This window comes from Sinohyriopsis cumingii, chromosome 8 (assembly GCF_028554795.1).
Source record: "Sinohyriopsis cumingii isolate HCF-2022 chromosome 8, ASM2855479v2, whole genome shotgun sequence".
Classification (NCBI taxonomy): Eukaryota; Metazoa; Mollusca; class Bivalvia; order Unionida; family Unionidae; genus Sinohyriopsis; species Sinohyriopsis cumingii.
The window spans coordinates 6453260-6474967 of record NC_142968.1 but is presented as its reverse complement, the minus strand read 5'-3'; the positions used below and the strand labels follow the sequence as shown (position 1 = coordinate 6474967).

At 35.5% G+C, this 21708-nt stretch overlaps 1 protein-coding gene across 2 annotated transcripts in view; it reads left to right on the top strand.

Annotated features, from left to right (window-relative positions):
- The window catches only part of LOC149792903 (uncharacterized), a 33530-nt gene extending 15029 nt beyond the window's left edge, over positions 1 to 18501 (top strand). For both annotated transcript variants that reach the window (XM_089966727.1, XM_089966726.1), the window contains 7 exons: positions 669 to 755; positions 2149 to 2297; positions 3740 to 3833; positions 4565 to 4658; positions 5006 to 5098; positions 11989 to 12067; positions 17134 to 18501. In XM_089966727.1, coding sequence (XP_089822853.1) covers positions 669 to 755; positions 2149 to 2297; positions 3740 to 3833; positions 4565 to 4658; positions 5006 to 5098; positions 11989 to 12067; positions 17134 to 17226 — 689 coding nt within the window. In that variant the 3' untranslated portion in view covers positions 17227 to 18501. The remainder of the gene's footprint in view (positions 1 to 668; positions 756 to 2148; positions 2298 to 3739; positions 3834 to 4564; positions 4659 to 5005; positions 5099 to 11988; positions 12068 to 17133) is intronic.
- Positions 18502 to 21708: the final 3207 nt, after the last annotated feature.

Here is a 21708-nt window from a genome sequence, read left to right as displayed (position 1 = left end):
ATTGTGTAAATTACATAATGTTGAGAGTTTGGAATTATATCCCTCTGCATATATGAACATAGAAATTAAACCGCTTGTTAAATCCACATGAAAAGCAAATTTGTAGTTGTCATTATTTTCCTTTGCTTGATTCGACATTGTAAATTTTGGAAAGCAGACAACTTATGTATGTACATCTGTAGTCATGACACACCCATTTGCTGAAAATGGACTTGTCCAGAAACTGGAAATGGATCTGAGCATGTCCATCTATTACGTTGAAAACTTCCGTTAGTGCAGAGGATCACGGTGTTAGATCCACTCTACTCACAGTCAGGTTAGAAACTATAAATCAGTGAATGAATTGACAAAGTTCCTTGCACTTTTTATCACATTAAAGGTTTCCATTATTTAAATCAGTAGGGGGGTACAAACAAACGGGTTTGTATTATCAGACTATACCTAATTATAACCTGGATTCCTCTGGCCCATCTGTTATATTTTTTAAAATCTTTCTATTGGCAAACAAACATTTTCAAACATGCTCCAAACATTTATAAATTGTGTTACAATAGGGATACAAGTCGGACTCTTGTGTTGAAGGATTTTAATTCTAGCTTTGCTCTCACTCAAATGCTAGTTGTAATTATACTAGATTGGAGCAGTAGTTGGACCTTGACATTTGTCAGTGGCTGCTTCAAGCAGTTTGGATGCACATGTCAAGATCTGGGACATAGAGACAGGGAAGTGTGCCAAGTCAATAGATGCTGGGCCAGGTAAGTGAAGTAGAGACTTGGAGATATAACAGCTCAATAGATACTGGACCAGGTATTAATGGAGACTTGGAAATGTCACAACTCAATAAATTCTTTACCTGGTAAGTGAAAGAGAGGTTTGGAGATATAGCAACTCAATAAATTCTGTGCCTGGTAAGTGAAACAGGCTGAGAAATGTAGCAACTCAATAAATTCTGGGCCTGGTAAGTCAAACAGACTGATAAATGTAGCAACTCGAGAAATTCTGGGCCTGGTAAGTGAAACAGACTGAGAAATGTAGCAACTCAATAAATTCTGGGCCTGGTAAGTGAAACAGACAGAAATTTTGCAGCTCAATAAATTCTGGGCCTGGTAAGTGAAACAGACTGATAAATGTAGCAACTCAAGAAATTCTGGGCCAGGTAAGTGAAACAGACTGAGAAATGTAGCAAATCAATAAATTCTGGGCCTGGTAAGTGAAACAGACTGATAAATGTAGCAACTCAATAAATTCTGGGCCTGGTAAGTGAAACCAACTGAGAAACGTAGCAACTCAATAGATGCTAGACCAGATAAGTAAAACTGACTGAGAAATTTAGCAATTTGATAGGTGCTGGGACAGGTAAGTGAAACAATCTGTGAATTGTACAAACTTGATAGATGTAAGTCCTAGTAGGTGGGATAAAGAAAAATGCAAACGTGTCAGTTCAGTAGATGCTGGTCTAAGTAATTGGAGCAAAAAGATGTAGGCATGTGCCATGTCAGTATATGCTGGGCCAGGTAAGATGGGCATAAATATAAGGAAACGGGCCACTTAAGTTGGTGCTGGGCCAAATAGAAACTTAAACACAGAAATTTGCCAGTGATTGGGTGAAAAGATGCAGAACCAGGTAGATAGAAACAGGCCAATAGACTGTGGGCCATGTAACTTGATACCTGGACACAAGGAAGCATGTCATTTGAATGGATGCAACTAGTTTTATTTGGTTTAGTTTTTATTTTGGGGGTGTCATTTTAATGCACAGCTGTACTTTTCAAGGTAATTTCAAAGGCAAAATAAACATTTTTTTCTTTCACTTAATCAAACAATTTAAAATTGAAGTTGATTTTAGTTCTGTTTTCTAAGACTTTGAGTTTCTCCATAATTAAGGACATTTACAAACAATATTGCCCAAGAGGTTATTATTTCTACAAAATTTAGGAATTTCTATCCATTTCTGTTTTTTGATGGTCTTTATGTTAGAGGGGCATATAGTGACTCTTGTCTATCTGTGTCTTATTTTGGAGTTAAGTTTGAAATTGGGTCAGAGATTTAATATATTACAGATGAGTGGTGGCAGGATATCGATGTTCTTTGAAAGCATTTCTAGTTTTGATATAAAATAGCTACCAAAATGCATGATTTATTTTTCAGTGGATGCCTGGACAATAGCATTTTCCCCAGATTCACGGTTCCTGGCTTCTGGGAGTCATGGGGGCAAAATCAATCTGTTTAATGTGGACTCAGGAACAAAGGAAACTTCCTTGGAAACCAGGGGAAAATTCATCCTCAGTATTGCATATGTAAGTTATTTATATTTACTAAAGTTGCCAATAGATATCTGGGTACTTGGATACCTGCCAGTTGATAATAACCTGGGTAATAAAATGAGCCATAGCGTACTTTATGCAAGTTTTCTGCCAGTGCTTATAAAGGTAGCACTGACTTCATTTACAGGTTGACAGTACCTTTGATTGAACTGCAGATATATGTAATTTAGTCAGTGCCAAGCAGAGGTCTGCTTCTTCCAGTAAATAATTGACCTTAATCCCATAGGGTGTTTTCTCCCGTGACAACTCTTTGATTGATATGCGAGTGTGGTACATTGCAACTGACAGAGGATGGTTATTTGATCTTGCCATACAAATGACCCATGTTCAGCTGCAACCTTGAATAGATTTCACAGATTGTATGATCAAAGGTCAGAGTGCTTACAAAGGTCAAGCTGAGTATCGAAATAAGCATCTGTATATAACAGTGAGGCCAAGGAAAGGTAGTCGGACAATATGATGATGACCATAGTTTACTAGATAATGATGGAGGGATTTCAGATCTTTATCAGAAAATGAGGATGAATTCTTGGACTTTGTACCAGGTGACATTAGGTAATGATATTTATAAGATACTATGATTTAAAAGATATGTTGGCTTAATTTCAGGTTTGTATACATTTAGTACTATTTCTCTTTGATCTGGTATCCATGTAACCATTTGTTAAGATCAAAGGTTACTCAGAATTTTTCCTAAATTTTGACAGATTTAATATTTACGTTATATTGTGGATTGTCATGCATCAGTCACATAGACATGCGGATCACATGGACATATGCGGATCACATGGACATATGCTGATTTTTGTCTCTGATACATTAACACGTGGATTATCATGTTTTGCTCACACTGCCATATGTGGATTATCATCTTTCTCTCACACTTGTCACACTGTGATGATCATCTTCAGAAGGTTGCCATTGAGCTTTATAATTAGGAAACCACTCAGCATGCATTACACGTATTGATCATTATCCTGGATAAAAAGAATTCCAACTCCCTCAAGCAAGTCCAGTACATAAAAAAATTATTGTAATACATTCCAAATTGAAGTATTTAAAAAGCCTGGGAATCACAGATAATATGGAGGTTACTAATGTGAATGTTGGTCAAGCAGTATGCCAATAGTATTTGCCAGGTGGCTTCTTTCTGTGCAGCATATACTGAAATATTAACCTGATTATTTATATTCTTGCAAGGTAAAATTTATATAGCAGTCTTTAATGTTCTTGAATATCCTCTTGTATGAATACCTTAAGGCATTTTATTTTGGCTCAAAATCTTCTTGCAAATAACTTAAAAATAAAAGACGTTTTTTATTCAGATGTGTTATAAATATTTAAATATTTAAAAAGTATCCATATTACCATGGGTATTGATTCAGGTGAAGCAAGATTTCCTTCCTTAATTTCAGAGTCCAGATGGTAAATACATAGCCTGTGGTGCCATTGATGGTATTGTTAATGTGTTTGATATTTCAACAGGAAAATTGATACATACTTTGGAAGGTAAGTATCAGTATTATACAGGCTGTTTCCGAATGAACATACCATCTGTATATTTGCTTATAGGTTTGAGTCTAGCTGCAAACTGCATAGACCTAGATCTGCTGTAGCGTTATGTGGTGGCAGATTTGGGTTTGTGCAGTTTGCAGTTGGATTTATTAGCGAATATGTGCGAGACATGGGAGATGGTTGAAATTATCCACTCAAATTGCAGGAGCACTGATGCTTTATTCCTGGTGTTATTTTTGCTTGGATCATTAAACATTTATTTTTTCTGGCTGTGTAGGGGTGTATATAATTTCATGCAACATGATTTTATTGGTTTATTCCATTTAATGAACATATTATTTATGGTGGATAGGCAGCCTAGATTCCAAAATAAAAATTAATAAGCAAGCCCAGTGTTTGCATCTCTGTATGTAAACCACTATGTATGTCTTCTCCACGAAACAGACATGTCTTCTCCATTCTAGTAAATTTAATTTTTGTTACAAAAATTGTAGTTTGTATTATTCTCTGGTTAAAGTGTGAGCATTGTGAACCATTTTTATGAGTTATACTGCTGTAGAGTTTTTGCATCAGTGCAATCGGGAATCATCAAGGTGTTACAATATCAGATGTCAGATACAGTTTTTAATAAGAAAAAAATGTTTTCAAAGGTTTTTCATCATATAAGTGTGATGACTTATCATGGAGAATAGGTGAAGTCAAGTATACTATTTTGACTTTTCCAGGTCATGCTCTTCCAATCAGATCCCTGTGTTTTTCACCTGACTCCGAGCTGTTGGTCACTGGGTCCGATGATAGCCAAATTAAAATATATGATGTGTAAGTGGAAAAATAAAAAAAATAATTTAAAAAAAATCAAATACACAATTTTGGCAGATCCACTTGTTATACATCACAAAAAAATGTTTACAATAAAGATATTCCTTGCATTGTTAATTTTGGACTTTTGTTGTAACATATTCATAAAGTCTTGGGACTTTCAGGAGTATGATATTAAATTTATTAAGACCTGCTGATTATGTCAGCAAATGCTGTACTTGATTATAAATGTAACAGTAAATAAAAAATAAGAAAACCTTTCCCATCTAGGACTATTTTATAACATTACTTCTGAATTCAACATTGCGTAGATTTGAAGAAAAAAAACTTTCCTTCCTTTATTTCAGCCAACATGCCAATTTAACTGGAACCTTGTCAGGCCATGGATCTTGGGTCCTCTGTGTGGATTTCTGCTCAGATAACACAACTTTTGTGTCCAGGTAATCAGTGATTGCATATTGTTTTGTAGGTTGTTCGAGATGTTACTGATAAGGTTACAGTTTTTTCACTGTAAATGGATAAGTTTAGTTTACACCTGTAAATGGATAAGTTTAGTTTACACTTGTAAATGGATAAGTTTAGTTTGCTGCCTGTAAATAGTTTCAAGGCAGGAACTTCCTCTTCCATTTAAGTGATATATTTCCAATGTCTACTTATGATGATTGTTTTGTATGAGTTTTATGTTTTATAAAGTATGAATGATTTTCACATCAAATGTGTTGTTTTGGTTTTGGTTTTAATGTCATTTTTCAGAACATGATGGGTAGCATAACTGGTGGATGAAGAACCTGGAATACTGTTATTAATAACCACCAACCCATGGGAAGCTACTGGCAAGATTTCTCACATGCATTGGCTGAGCCTAAGACTCGAACCCATGTGGACTGGGTTGAAAAGGCAGTGATCTGTAAAGGCGAGTGATTTAGCCCTGGCCCCCACATTAAATGTGGCATCGCTTCTAGAAAGCGGAATTTGGTGAGAATTTGTGATAGTACAACATTACACAACAATGCATATATCAAGTTGATTACTGATAATGCAGAAAAAAATTGTTTAAGTTACATTATTTACCTTTGAACAACATAGTAATACCATTTAAAGTTTGTAACCCGCTGCATTTTTGTTATTCATTGTAGATCCCACAAAAGCATTCTTCATGCATTTTTATCTATTAGGTCTGCTTGCATTATTGATTTTGCTTCATGTACATATATGTAGCAATAGGAAACAATATCACAACGATCCTAGAGATGTTATACTTAAATTGTCGGATATATTTAACAAAGACATGTAGTACAAACTGAATTGGGGAAGAATGGTCTAAAGTGGTCATCTATACTAATCACCACCATCTCATCTTGGTCTGCATGGGTTCAAGTCTCAGGCTTGGTCTGCATGGGTTCAAGTCTCATGCTTGATCCCCATGGGTTCAAGTCTCAGGCTTGGTCCGCATGGGTTCAAGTCTCAGGCTTGGTCAATATGCTTTGTGGAAAAGCTTGCGAGTAGCTTCCCATTGCTTGGTGGTTCTTACCAGAGTCTTCCTGGGTTCTTCCTCCACCAATTATGCTGGTCCCCCAATTGAGTGCTTAAAAATGTGGTTATACTCACAACAACAATAGCAAACTGAATCCTGTCATAATAAAATATAAAAGATGTACAGCAAATGACACAGTTGCAAGTGTGTGTGATATGGCATTCTTATTAGAAATGCTATCAGCAGAGAGAGATGAGAATAGGCTTGAGATTCTAATTAGTTTAAATTAAAAGGCATTGTTTTGGTTATTGTAAACTTTCTACATGTTTAGAATTTTGATAGACGTATTTGTAAGTCATTTGCATGAAGAAATTTACTGATTCCAGGCTAAAAAGTCTAGAGGTCATGGTTGCCTTTGTTGAAAGAAGGAAGACTTTTCATACAATAGTCAGAATTGTATGCCACATATTGTGACCAAGCTGTATACACTACTTGTGCATTAAGATTTTGGGATCAGGGGTCACAGCTTCTTTGAGAAGAAATGGTTTCTTACAATACTTTGAGTTCTTTGTCACCTATTTGGATAAGACTTTTTGAGTGTCATGCATTTGAAACAAAAGACACATAATTATTGTTGGGTCAAAAGGCCAAAGGCCAATCAGTTTCCAGTTAATGAAAGAAAGATAATTTTCACAAAACTGCCCAATTAAGTACTCTACCACATGCCTTGACTAAAATGTTGAAGATGGTTTTCATATGATTAAAGGATGACATCTTTTGATTTTGGGATTCAAAAGTTAGGGCAGAGAGACTTGAAGAAGGGAAACAGTTTGTTCATCAAATACACATTAACTAATAAACTTTCTCTGCTTCCTACAAATCAGTCTCTTCATGAAAGATGAGAAGTCTCTCTCTCTCTCTCTCTCTCTCTCTCTCTCTCTCTCTCTCTATATATATATATATATATATATATATATATATATATATATATATATATATTACAAAGGGAAGCAACTCATACAGGTTATCTACCCCCATTGTGTTAGGTGGTTAATGTTATACCCAGATATACCAGTTCTTACATTTTCCCTGTTATGCTGTAAAGATGTCCTCCATAGAATCCATTTAATCTTAAACTTAAATTTCATCATCCATATTTTATTTTCAGTGGTATAGTAAATCAAAATGATTTGTATGGTGATGCAACAATTTTAGTGAATTTCACTAAATTTATTCACATTTGTGGAATTATTTTACATTTCTTTATTGTCGTGTGCTTTTGATTGGTAAATTCATTTTCACTGGAGAAATTTTTGTGTTCTGTATTTACAAACCATTACATTCCTGAGTTGCTTTGATAATGTGGTTTACATTATTTTGCTTTATATATGTTTGTATATGCAGTTGTTTGTTCGTCTTCTTCATTATGACAACCAGGTGCAAGAAGTGTAAATGATTTAATGCTGTGGAGGATTGACACAAGATGTGTCTCTGCATAAGAGTGTAATGTATGTGCACTTTGGTTGGAAGTACTTAGCCACAAGGGCCACAAAAATATTTCAATATTTCATAACATACACGTCATATCTATGTCATTGATTAGTTTCATGCTTGATGGTGAGATTCCCTCTCCACCTTCCATGCAGAACAAACTGTACATTGTATCCTTGATTACAGTAGAATTGTTAATTAGACGCATGGGTGATGTCAATATATCTTCTCCACCCCACCCACCATGGAAACATAGAAAAGTTCCAGAAGATACTGTATCCAAGAATACAGAAGAATTGTTGTTTAGTCTCATTGATGATGCTGAGATGCCCTCTTCATCTCAGCCACACCCATATGCAGACACAGAAACATACTATACCCATAAATACAGTAGAATGCTCAAGTGATTCCAATCAAGCATTGGAATTATATATGATCAGTACGACTCAAAAGGCTTTGTTGCCAATATTGTCCTCTTCTCTTGAGGTGGTAGCATGTACAAGTATAATTTGCCCTGTCCATGCATACAAGTATTAAGAAAACTAGCCAGACCTAAAGGTTTGCAATTGAATCAATATGGTATAGCTGGCTAGCTGGCCTTACCTACCATATCAATACCAGATCAGCCAGCCAGACCGCAAGACATATATCTTAGTTAGTATGCTGTTTGATCTGCCCACCACATACAAGTGAGCTGTTGTGACCACATTGAGGAAACTGTTATCACTGACTGGTGAGCAAGCCATCCAAACAGACCACATAGCCCAGCCACCATACCAACCATGCTACACCGACTGTCTGGACCACAAGCATATATGAATTTGTCTCCATCAGGAGGGATGTCAAGATGCCTTCTCGACCCACAAAGAAGATGCAGAAACAGTACCAGAATTTGTTTTATCTCTGAATAGAGTACAATTGTTTACTAGTTTCATGGGCGATTTCAAGATGCCTTCTCCACCACCCATGGAGATGCACAACAGTAACACAATATAATATATCATTGATTAGTATTTTGGGTGATGTCAAGATGCTTCCCCCAACCTCCCCACTCCCCCCACACTCATGCAGATGTAGATACAGTAAAAAGTACAGGTGATTCCAATCAAGCATTTGAATCTTATATCATCAGTATGACTCTTATCTCAGACTGGCAAACCAGCCCTCCAAACAGACCATATAGTCGACCATAGCACACAGAACCATAAGGCATTTAGGATTTTGTCTCTGTCAAAATGCCCCTCCCTCTTCTTCCACCTTCAATGAAGTTAACTAACAAGGTCAGTGGCTCGGTGGATGTAGTTAATGACAACAGTTCATCATTCAGAATCTTGGCACAATTGTTAAAGATTGGATAAATTGCCAGACATATCAATCATGATGCCAGTAATGCAGGATCTTTTCTGTGGAGAGTCAGTTGCCTACAATCTTCTCACCCCAGTGGTAAACTGTTACGTACAGAGTTATTTTGTCCACACATACCTTGTGTTTGTGTGAATAAAGTGCACAGACAAGTCTTTATCACCATGTTAGAATTAGTCAGAATGTTTTGTCAACTTCAGTTTTACTTGACTTTACAGATCTGTTGATTTTTTTTCATTTATCAGAGCAGCCACTAACAATCATTGCTACTTTTTTGTGATGCCTCCCTTTTGGTTCTCCACTTTTGTGAGGGTGTCAAAATAAGAAGGCACAAGAGTTGCTCTTTAACTTTCAATGCAATCTCCCATCTTTGCACAAGTGGCCCTGGCTGGCAGAGTGGTACAATGCACATGAGGTTAAGTCTGATCTCGACAAATAGCCAATAGCTTCTTATGGGTTGCTGCTTCTTCCCCCAGTTTTCTTGGGTTCTTGCTTGACCATATATACTGGCCACCATTTATAGCCCATCATGTGCAAAAAATTGCCATTAAACCTACAAAACCACAAAACCATCTCTGCATTACCCAAGAGAAGGGATGATTATTTGTAGAGAATTCACATTATCGGTTTTCAGCAATGGCAGCTTTTTCTTTTTTCTCATGGCCAAGTGCATTATAATCAGTCATATGTTCCTATTTTCACAGGCAGGCAAGGAGGGGAGGAGCCAAACAGTTTCCCCCATCCTAAGGCCTTCTGTCAATCATCAGGGATAAACCATCACCCATGCCCCCTGGTGACCTACATGAGGCACGAAACTACTCTCATTTCATCAGATTTGGACCAAATATTCTCAGAAATTGATTGATGATCCAAACTGTGTCAGATGGTCTCTGGATTTCATTATCCAAATGCATCCGCTTTCATCATCCTACCTTCATGAAGGAACTCAAAAGCAGTCCCATGAAAATGAATGTTTTTGTGCAAGGAAATCTCATTTTCTGCTTGTAAAGGGCAGTGTAGATAGTACGAAAATTGCATGCACAGGGTTTCTTCTCCAGTACCTTTAAATTGCACATATTTCTTCATACAAAATGACTGCATGATTGAGATATTTCTTACAGAACTTTCTCAAAATGGCATCCAACAAGCTATACTTGTTGAAGTTGAAAAGGACAATAACCATTTTAATTATTTTAATTGTCAGTTCAGAAGAATAAAAATTAATATTCGGATCCTTGGGAAAAAAGTAGGAACTGCAACAGTTACGTTTATTGGACATCATGTGTTGATTTGATTATGCCTTATGGCAGGAAAGATGATGCCATCACCAATGAAATTTAAGAAACAAAATGGCAGGGTTTTCATCAAGTTGAAAGCTAGAAACTATTGAATTCCTTAGGGTTGGAACTGCAGCTTTTGACACTCTGCTAGGGGTAAAACTTTGCAATTTTTTTAGTTGAATGTAATGTTTACAGTTGCTGAAAGTATTGAATCATGCTTCTGAACTTTTTAAATGCATGTTTTCTAGCTCGACAATAGTAGTACATGATAGCACTGCATTATATTTTGTTACATCTTACAGAAAACTGGTCTAACTTATGGGGGTGAAATGACTGACTTACTGCAGTCATGCTGTGGTTGGCTAGTCTGCCTGTATTATAATAACCACCGTCTGGGTTAAAAGGGGAGTTAACCTCTAAGAGTTGTTTCCCTTTATCTATATAATATATAGACAGAAAGACATTTATTTGTTTTTTCCTGGAGGGCTGAATGTGCAGATAGCAGAAAAAGTTACCTTAATGTAATGTGATTAGGTAAGAATTTCAGAAAATTATAATTTACTGCAAAATTTACTTTCCACAAAATTGTCCTAGATGCAAAACGACCAAATGTTGTAAATGGCATTCATTTGAGATAAGGAAGACACATATTGATTCTGAATTAAAGAAATGAAGTATCCAGTCAGTGGAAAAGGGTTTTACATAAAACAGATACCATATGGTAGGTGTATAGCGCCACAGTAACAGTACTCTTATTCAATCTTACTACATGTATCTTCTGCTTATGTTTGTCTGTCTGTCTGTTTGCTTTCCTTCCTCAGTCTCTTTCTGTCACACTGTCAAACATGTATTCATGCTGAGTTTCTGTTGGTTAGTATGAACCAAATGTGTGTGATTTGGATTTTTAATGTAGCTTTAACAATTTTTCACCCATATCGCTACGATGTCTGCACTGTGGCAGTTTATAGTGATGTCTAGCACTGTGGCATCATGCCACAGACATGTAGCATGATATCCCATACAGTCACATTATCTTGACACCAGGCTGACCAGTCCTGACACTAACCTCTTAATGCTGAGTGCCAAGCGAGGCAGCTGTTAGTGAGTGAACCCACAACCTCCCGCATCTGAAGCAGACGCTCTAACTATTAGGCCACCAGAGCTGTGAACCAAATGTAAATTTATCATTCCAACAAAATTAGATTTTTTAAGTTGCATCAAAACTATTCACAGTAACTTGATTTGCTATAAATTTGTATTCTAGATGAGTTTAAGGTCAAAATATGTCATTCTCTGTAATTAAATGGATATGTTATTGTTTTGTGCAAAACAAGTGTTTGTGAGATAGAATTAGTTTTGTTAAAAAACTTGGTCTTTACTGATATATACATGTGTGATCTGTCTATATGTCTTTCTATATATGTATCTATCTTGTCTATTTCATTTAATCTTCTTTAATTTCATCTAAATCTAACCTGTTAATCCAGTGCCTTTCTTAGTCACTTTTATGAAGTGAGAACTATGACTTTGCAAGACACATGACTTTTTCATGGAGATTATTTTCTCCTATAAGTTTTTGCAAGGGTCTTGTTAAAGTTGCAGTATAGACAAATTAATTCAATAATAGATATTACAGCAAGTTTGACTGATATGCACCCATTATTTTAAGTTCAAATTGTGATGCGGATTGAGGTCATATTTTATGTCTAATGTAATTTTTCAGTTCATCAGACAAGACGGTGAAGTTGTGGAGTGCCGGTTCCAGACAGTGTATACACACATTCTATGATCACTCTGACCAGGTCAGTACTGCTTTCATTCTAAAATGCCTCCTTTGTAACCTTTAATAAATCATTGATGGATTTCCCTCATGGAATGATGATGATGTAAGTGATTATGTTAATATATTGTAGTTTAATCCTGGTCAGTTCTGATGCTAATTGATGAAAATTGGACAAATACCAATGGGTGCTAATTGATGAAAATTGGACAAATACCCATGGGTGCTAATTGATGAAAATTGGACATATACCCATGGGTGCTAATTGATGAAAATTGGACAAATACCCATGGGTGCTAATTGATGAAAATTGGACATATACCCATGGGTGCTAATTGATGAAAATTGGACAAATACCCTTGGGTGCTAATTGATGAAAATTGGACATATACCCATGGGTGCTAATTGATGAAAATTGGACATATACCCATGGGTGCTAATTGATGAAAATTGGACATATACCCATGGGTGCTAATTGATGAAAATTGGACAAATACCCATGGGTGCTAATTGATGAAAATTGGACAAATACCCATGGGTGCTAATTGATGAAAATTGGACATATACCCATGGGTGCTAATTGATGAAAATTGGACATATACCCATGGGTGCTAATTGATGAAAATTGGACATATACCCATGGGTGCTAATTGATGAAAATTGGACATATACCCATGGGTGCTAATTGATGAAAATTGGACAAATACCCATGGGTGCTAATTGATGAAAATTGGACAAATACCCATGGGTGCTAATTGATGAAAATTGGACATATACCCATGGGTGCTAATTGATGAAAATTGGACAAATACCCATGGGTGCTAATTGATGAAAATTGGACATATACCCATGGGTGCTAATTGATGAAAATTGGACAAATACCCATGGGTGCTAATTGATGAAAATTGGACATATACCCATGGGTGCTAATTGATGAAAATTGGACAAATACCCATGGGTGCTAATTGATGAAAATTGGACAAATACCCATGGGTGCTTATTGTTGAAAATTGGACAAATACCCATGGGTGCTAATTGTTGAAAATTGGACAAATTCCCATGGGTGCAAAGATTAGTTTGAAGATTTAATCTGATAATGTTAAAATGATTTTCAAGAGTTCGTCCTCATAGGCATTTTAGAGACAAGTACATATTAGACATTGTAGAGACAAGTATGTATTAGGCATTGTAGAGATTAGGCATTGTTTTGTCAGTTAAGAATAAGACCCCAAGCTGCTGCTGAAATGACTACATTTGCTACTAAAACTTCAGAGTTGGCAAAAGAAAATGTTAAAATGGTTGTCCAACGTGACCATCACAATTCATAAGTAATAAATGAAAACACTGATTTCAGATATATCCCACTCTGTACTAAAAACTTGCCTAGATGCATTTTAGCTCACAACAGAATTCCAGTTTTTATTGTGAGACTGCTAGTTTCTACTTTATGTTGCCATCTTGAAATGTGACTAATGGCCTCTGCATCCAACTTGGTAATCTTACAGACTAGGCAAATAGAGAAAATTTAGATGGTAGTAAAATTACTCTTAGGTGAACTTTCATAAACGCAGATATGATATGGCTATGGTTTTATTAAAATAAGCTGTCGTGAGAGGAAGGTGATGTTATAGCTCTTTACCGGTGGATGTGATGTTGGGCGGTATACATAGGGAAGATTTAGAGGACTCCAGATAGTTAACTTTAAATGACTGGCTTGAGTTTAAACAAAGATAATGACTTTTGACAGTTCTTTCAGATAGATCTGTGTATTTTGTTCAAAATAACCTTTACATTTTTATAATTACACTTAGCTAAATCATTCACCTTCTGTAAGTAAGTCCATAAACTTTTGATTTGTGTTAACAGTGTGTAAGGTATTGTATTGTTAAATTTTGGTGATCTAAAATTTGATATATTTACTAAAATGGAAATTTAGACATCCCTGTATGTTTGGATGGATGGATGGATGCATGCCTGCATGCAGAGTTTAATGACATTTCAGCACAGTCCTGGCTACTTAGTGCCTAGCAAGTTTAGACATCCTAAAAATGTATAAAATACAAATTTAGCAATAAAGATAAATTTCCTAAAATACATTGTCAGACTTGATATTATTTGCAGTCTTTTAAACAGCTAACATATTCTCAGCTGGAACATTATCATGGGATGCATTTCAAATTAAAATGTCTGCCCTTATTAATCAACTGTTATAACATGCAGCAGCGGGGTGCGATGGATCAGGTCTATTATTCATCCCAGAACTACCAAAGAATCAACCTGTAGCTTCCTAAATTTCATAGATACTTGAGTGCTGAAAAACACTAGCAAATTTGCTGCTTTGTAACATTAAATGGCATTATTAGGTATCACATGATAACAGTACTGGGTATCACATGATGACAGTATTGGGTATCACATGATGACAGAATTAGGTATCACATGATGACAGTATTAGGTATCACATGATGACAAAATTGGGTATCACATGATGACAGAATTAGGTATCACATGATGACAGTATTGGGTATCACATGATGACAGTATTGGGTATCACATGATGACAGAATTGGGTATCACATGACAGAATTAGGTATCACATGATGACAGTATTAGGTATCACATGATGACAGTATTGGGTATCACATGATGACAGTACTGGGTATCACATGATGACAGTATTGGGTATCACATGATGACAGAATTGGGCATCACATGATGACAGAATTAGGTATCACATGATGACAGTATTAGGTATCACATGATGACAGTATTGGGTATCACATGATGACAGTATTGGGTATCACATGATGACAGTATTAGGTATCACATGATGGAACAGTAAATAAAGTCAATTTGTATCAAGTTATGTATTCACATGTATCTGCAACTCACTCCTACAAATAATTCAGCTGATTTCTTTTCAAACATGTTTGTATCAATTTTAAAATGTGAACATAAAGTATAGTGTTTACGCAGTAATCTATAAATATTGGAATGAAAACAAATCATTGCTTTATATAACATACTAGTTTTTCCTGTACCATAAAGCAGATTTCCATTTCTGCTGGATGACATTATAAACAGTAAATTAGAGATTAAGTCCATCGTCCCATAACCAACAAAACTGTATAACATTGCTTATAAGTTGAGTCTTAACATAGATCTTGATTTGCTGTATATCATGGTTTATTTTATTTGCTCTACTTATTACTCATTACAAAACTGCACATACCCATATCTGCTGGCACATTATTTAATGGCAGATCGGTGTCTGCACAGTTTGCAGTTGGGCTTATCTGATAAGTGAGTATGTATGGGGTATGTACTGCAAGGCTTCCTTGCTAGAAAAATGTCATCCTTTTGTCCATTTTCCCACCAGACAAGTAAAACCAGCTTTTAATTTCCCAGCAACAAATAAATTTGCCCAGCAGCAAAATCTTTCTGTATCTAATTGCTTTCTTTACATGTAACAAAAGCATAATTATCCGAATATTCCCCCTTTTGTAAAAATGCAAATTTCAAATTTGGAAGTGCTTTATCTCAAGCCTGTTTTGTGTGTGTTTTAAAAAAACAAACTTTTAAAGTAGTTTTAACAATTTGAGTCTTATCACTATGATGTTTGCAGTGTGGCAGTTTATAGTGCTATCTAGCAATGGGACATAATTCTGCAGACATGTATCATGATGTTTCACCCAGTCATATTATTCTGACACCAGACCTACCAGTCATAACGCTAACATATTATTGCTGAATGCCAAGCAAGGCAGCTGCTTGTACGATTTTTATAAGTCCTTGATATGACTCAGCTGGGGTTTGAACCCATGACCTCCCTCATTTAAGGTAGATGTTTTAAGCACATAGACCACCACAGTGAACCTTTCTCTCAAGTACATTTTCAGGACATCACTTTGGAGGTATTATTGTTTTTGTGTAATAAACAAGAGTAATGTATATTATTACTATATATTGTAACAAATATCCATTAGGTTTTTATATCTTTTTAATATTATCAATGTTATACATTCTTGACTCAGATTACAATATCATTTTTTTATTACAGCAGTCGCTAAAGTTAAGGCATCTGATTTCAATCCAGGGAGTATAATATTATGAGTGACATTATCATTTTGAAAGAAAGTATATATAAATATTTCACTAGAAATAAGTTTTTTCCAGCATCATAATAATGAAGTGTACTTGTGGGCAGGTCTTCATCATGCCCTGGGCTTGCAAGCAATATTTTTCCAGTGTGTGAACATTTGCTGATATGTGCTCATTCATTCATTTCTTACCCTACTGAACATTTGATTATTCCTACGTCAGACTCTATTTCAGCTACTCTTATGAAATCTGGTAGGTGGATGCATCTGAAATATCTCAGTCATGTAAAAAAGTAGGTCACTGACCTGATTTGCACTCTAGTGACCTTAATATTTTAAGCTGTTGGTCTTTTTCAGCTTCAATGTCTAGGGTTCTATGAAAATTGGTACATGGATATATCTCAATGAAAGTAACTTAACTAAACTATTGCAAGGTCACACTGACCCTACTTTCTCACATGAGTGACTTTTGTTTTTGTAACTGTTCACACACCTGCTATACCATCAATGCCTCAGACCCTATTTTGCCCATACTCATGTAAATTGGTATGTACTAGATACACCTAGACAAAAGGAAATTAGTCATAACAAAACTAGGTCATTGTGACCTAATTTTCACTTTTGTATTTTCAGTTATCTGTTTTTCATACCCTCAATTTCTTAGACCATATTTTTTCAATATGCATACAGTTTGGTATCTGATTGGTCACTGATTAACTTAATCATACTAAATCATCTATGTAAAAACCAGGTCATTGTACTTAATTTTCACACTTAATTGATTCTTTTGAACACATTTCACTTACATATGTATTAGAATGTGTCTCAGAACTCAGCCATACATTAAGTCTCAGAGACATAATTTTTGGTGTGAGCAAGTGGTGTTTTCCTCTATACTAATCCTTGCATGTTACTCAAAATGTACTCAGTTCATGCGTACACTCAAGTAAATGCCTTGTTAACCATTTTTTTTATTATCCTCTTGCAGGTATGGTCAGCTAAGTACAATAATGCAGGAACAAGGATAGTTTCCGTGTCCGATGACAAGGCAATACATTTGTATGATGTGCCATCACAGTGATATTAGCATACAGATACTGATGAAGAAAAGAGACTTGTCTTTTGTCGCATATAAAATGACTCTGTGGTTACATATTCATTAATCTGAAGTCGAGATTTTTAGATATGCATTAAGTCCGTCAATGTAATTTTTCACAGTATGAATTGAAGGACAGAAATCATGAGTCACATATAAGTGATAAGTCACATGTAAGTGATAAATCACATGTAAGTGATAAGTCACATATAAGTGATAAGTCACATGTAAGTGATAAGTCACATGTAAGTGATAAGTCACATGTAAGTGATAAGTCACATATAAGTGATAAGTCACATGTAAATCATAAGAAACACAACTCAAGAAAGTTCATGATTGTGTGAGAATATAAACTTGTTTTGATTGTGATGATGCGTTTTTCTTTCTTGTAAGATGCTATACCTGTGGCCTAGGTGACCTTGGTATGTCATAGTAGTATGTAAAAGAAATCAGGAATCTAAACCTTACTTTGTTTTCAAATTTCTGCAGCAAACACTGCAGTAGAGGCTAAGATAAATTGATATCTAACATCCCCTAAGTATAAATTTGTTACTTTGGAAATATTTGATGAACATGTTTATTTACTGTACAGTTATGGGTTACTGTTTATTTACTGTACAATTATGGATTACTGTTTATTTACTGTACGGTTATGGATTACTGTTTATACTGTGAAGTTTCTTTGGCTGGGGATGTTTTGAACTACATATCTTGATGTTGAAGATTGAGAAAGATGCAATAATGGTGGTGGTTCTAGATTTCAGAACTTCAATTTTCAATAAGACATCCATCAGTGCATATCTGCAGGTTAGCCTAAAACTCTGGGAATCTCATGATTCAGTGATACATGTAGTCATTTTGCATCAACAATATAACTCCTTTGGCTTGAACAGATGAACCTCAACAGGACAACATTTCATTATGGATAATGTAGCCACAGATGTTCAACTGAGACTGAATCTTTCTTAATTGTTTCTTTTAGCTTTTTATGGAAGAAGATCAAGACTATTATAATTAACATACAGATCTGAATTCAAAGTTGTGATGAAGAATGTTTTCTTGATTAAAATCCAGAGAGTACCTGTTACATGTGAAAGATTCTGTGTGAAACTGACAAGAGTGTAAGTAATGTAACATGAATTACACCACGTCTGAATTGGTAGGCTGGAGTAAAAATGTGAAGTATATTGCTGTGAATGGCAAACATTTTTGACATATAATATGTAAATAAACACCTGTAAATAAAATATTTACTTTATAGTCGTTGTTTCTGTATTATTTGATTTTATGGACTGAATGCATGTGAATCAGTTTTGGGTGGAGATAAAAGAAATTTCAAAAGCAGCTTGAACAAAATGACAAGAACTGTTACATCAATTTTTTTCTTTCGCTTCATTTTTGTTTACCCGTTTTTGAATGTGAGATATGTATGGGTTTCGAAAGAGACCTCGCTATACAAATAATAAAGTGTGTGCGGAAAAAATCTGCATTAGAAGTTTAAGCTCATCAAGATTAAAAGATGGTGAGGGTTTGGGAAGGCAAATGCATTGGTTTAATTAAATATTGGGGCATGGGTAACCTTGACTGTTCTATGTTTTCTGTGTGGACCAGTTGATCTAACATTTGATGGCTTGTGGTGACTGCCAATTCCACAACTCACAGAATTAATTCTGGACCAGTTCACAATGTTGTGGCAGAGTTGCATATGAGGCTGTAGGTCAGATTATTTTTGAGTTTTGTTTCTGGGGATTTATTGGCACTTTTTACACATTATTGTCTGTCTCATGATGAGGAACCAAGATCTAAGTGCGTTTCCCAAGGACTCACCAAGGTAGGCACACTAAGATGGGTTGGACAATAATTCTCTATTTTCTAATAGATGGTGCTTTTATCGTGGTGTTCAATCTGGTTTACTTTGAATTACTTCCCTTGTTTGGCTTTCATTGTGGTGTTCAATCTGGTTTATATTGAATTACTTCCCTTGTTTGGCTTTCATTGAGGTGTTCAGTCTGGCTTACATTGAATTACTTCTCTTGTTCGGCCTTGTTTAAAACTGTTGACATACTTTTAAAATTTCCTTTTAATTTATATATTCCTCATGGTATTTGTGTAATGATCATCAGATGAATATTGATCAATGAGGAACAAAATAAAGTGAATAATCAGCATTAAAAGGTATGTGTAATCAAATTCTCAAAATGACACCTGTAGTGGAAATAGATGGTTCCTACATGACACATATGACATTCAAATTAATACAAAATAATAGAATTTTGAGACTATCCTTGCTTGAGTTGCAATAATAATTTGTAAAATATCAGTTCCATTGATATATTCGAAGTAGAGTTTGCAGTATTAATCTGAGTTTCATTACAAAATAGTTTAATGAATATGTGTCCTAGTGTTCCATTTCAGTCTTAAAATCCTATGCTATCAAAGTTCACGTTTGGAAAAAGTCCCAATTTTATTGGGTGCGTTTACTGTTCTTGATCTTTCTTTTCATGTCAGTTCATTGCTAATTTTGTTATGCATGTTGTGTCATTTCATTACCAGTGTTATACATGTTCGTCAATTCAGTTCTAAGCATGAAGCCTTGGATCAGTAATCATAATGACATTTTAAGAGGGACAGGAAGTACTAGATAAGTTGTTGTTGTTGTTGTAGGGTTTAACGCCATTTTTCAGCTCACGATAGGCTATATATGGTGGCCAGTATTAATGGTGGAGGAAGAACCCAGGAAAACCCCGGAAAGAACCACTGACCCACGAGAAGCTACTGGCAAGCTTTCTCACATACCCCTATTGGCTGAATCCGAGACTCGAACCCACTCAGACAGAGGTGAGATGGCAGTGATCATTAACGGAGAGTGCTTTAGACCACTCGGCCATACTAGATAAGTAACCATGCCAATCTTATAAGAGGGACAGGAAGTACTGGATTAGAAACCATTCACACCATGTTAGAGGGACATTAAGTACTGGATCAGTAACCATAATGACCATATAAGTGGGACAGTAAGTATTGGATCAGAAACCATACTGTCCTTATAAGAGGGACAGGAAGTATTGGATAAGTTACCATACCGACCTTATAAGAAATTTACCCTTAAAATACGAACTTACAGCATACAAGCAAAAACTACATAAAAATGATCCATGCCAAAAATCCAGAAAATTTGTTCAACCGTGTTTGATTTGGATCCGGGTTTCATATTAGAAGTAGTAAATTTGTCAGGGAACCAGACTATTTTTACAACAGCAATCTGACGCTTTAAACTGCACATATTTGTCATACGAAGCGTCTACATGATCAAACTGTTGATCATAGAATTTTTTTAAAAATAGCCTCCAGCAAGCGATGCATGTTTAAAACAAAAGGCGAAATAAGCCTCTTGAAGAATTAACACAGAAAAATAAAAATAAATATTCAGATTCGCTGGAAGGGATACATTTATGTTTATTGGACATTACATGCCAGTTTGAGTATGACTCGTGGCGGGAAATATGATTGCTGTCGTCATGTGAAATGGAAAAAGAATTTCCAAGAATCACATCTTTGAAAGATGGCAACAAGCCATTTAGCTCCATAGGGTTTGGGACTAAAATTTGTACAACTGTACTAGTGGTAAATAAAGTCTACGTGTACTTTACAAACTTTTCAGTTGAACATAATGTTTATCGTCGCTGCATGTTCTGAATACCGAACATTTAAATAAATTTTCCAGCTTTATAGTAACAGTTTATGGTATTTTGTTACATATTGCTGAAAACTGGTCAAACTTACAGAAAAAAAATCAACTGCCTTACTGAGATGAACTCGTCAGGGTTGGCAGGTCTGCTCGGACATGTAAGAGGGACATGAAGTATTAGATCAATAACCATACTGACCTTGTAAGAAAGACTGGAAGTACTGGATAAATAACCATTATACCAACTTTAAAATAGAGAAAGGAAAAATTGGATCAAAAACCATGCCTACCTTATATGAGGGACAGGAAGTATTGGATCAAAAACCATGCCTACCTTATATGAGGGACAGGAAGTATTGGATCAAACTCCATGTCCACTGTTATATGAGGGACAGTGTTATACCAGTATACCTTATGGTGAGTACATTATAGACAGAACACTATTACTGTTATATGAAGTATTGGCCTAGAATTCATATCAGCTTTGAAGATGATGCAGTGCCATACTAAGGTGCTCTATAGTGAGGGACCATCACTCATAATAATATGATGACAGTGTTCTCTGCTTTCATGAAGCAGTAGTTAAAATGCATTCATGACATTATTTATTGTCAAGCCCTATATACAGCATAGACAAGACCTATATACAGCATAGATGTCCTATATACATCATAGACAAGCCCTATATACAGCATAGAGAAGATCTATATACAGCATAGAGAAGACCTATATACAGCATAGACAAGACCTATATACAGCATAGAGAAGACCTATATACA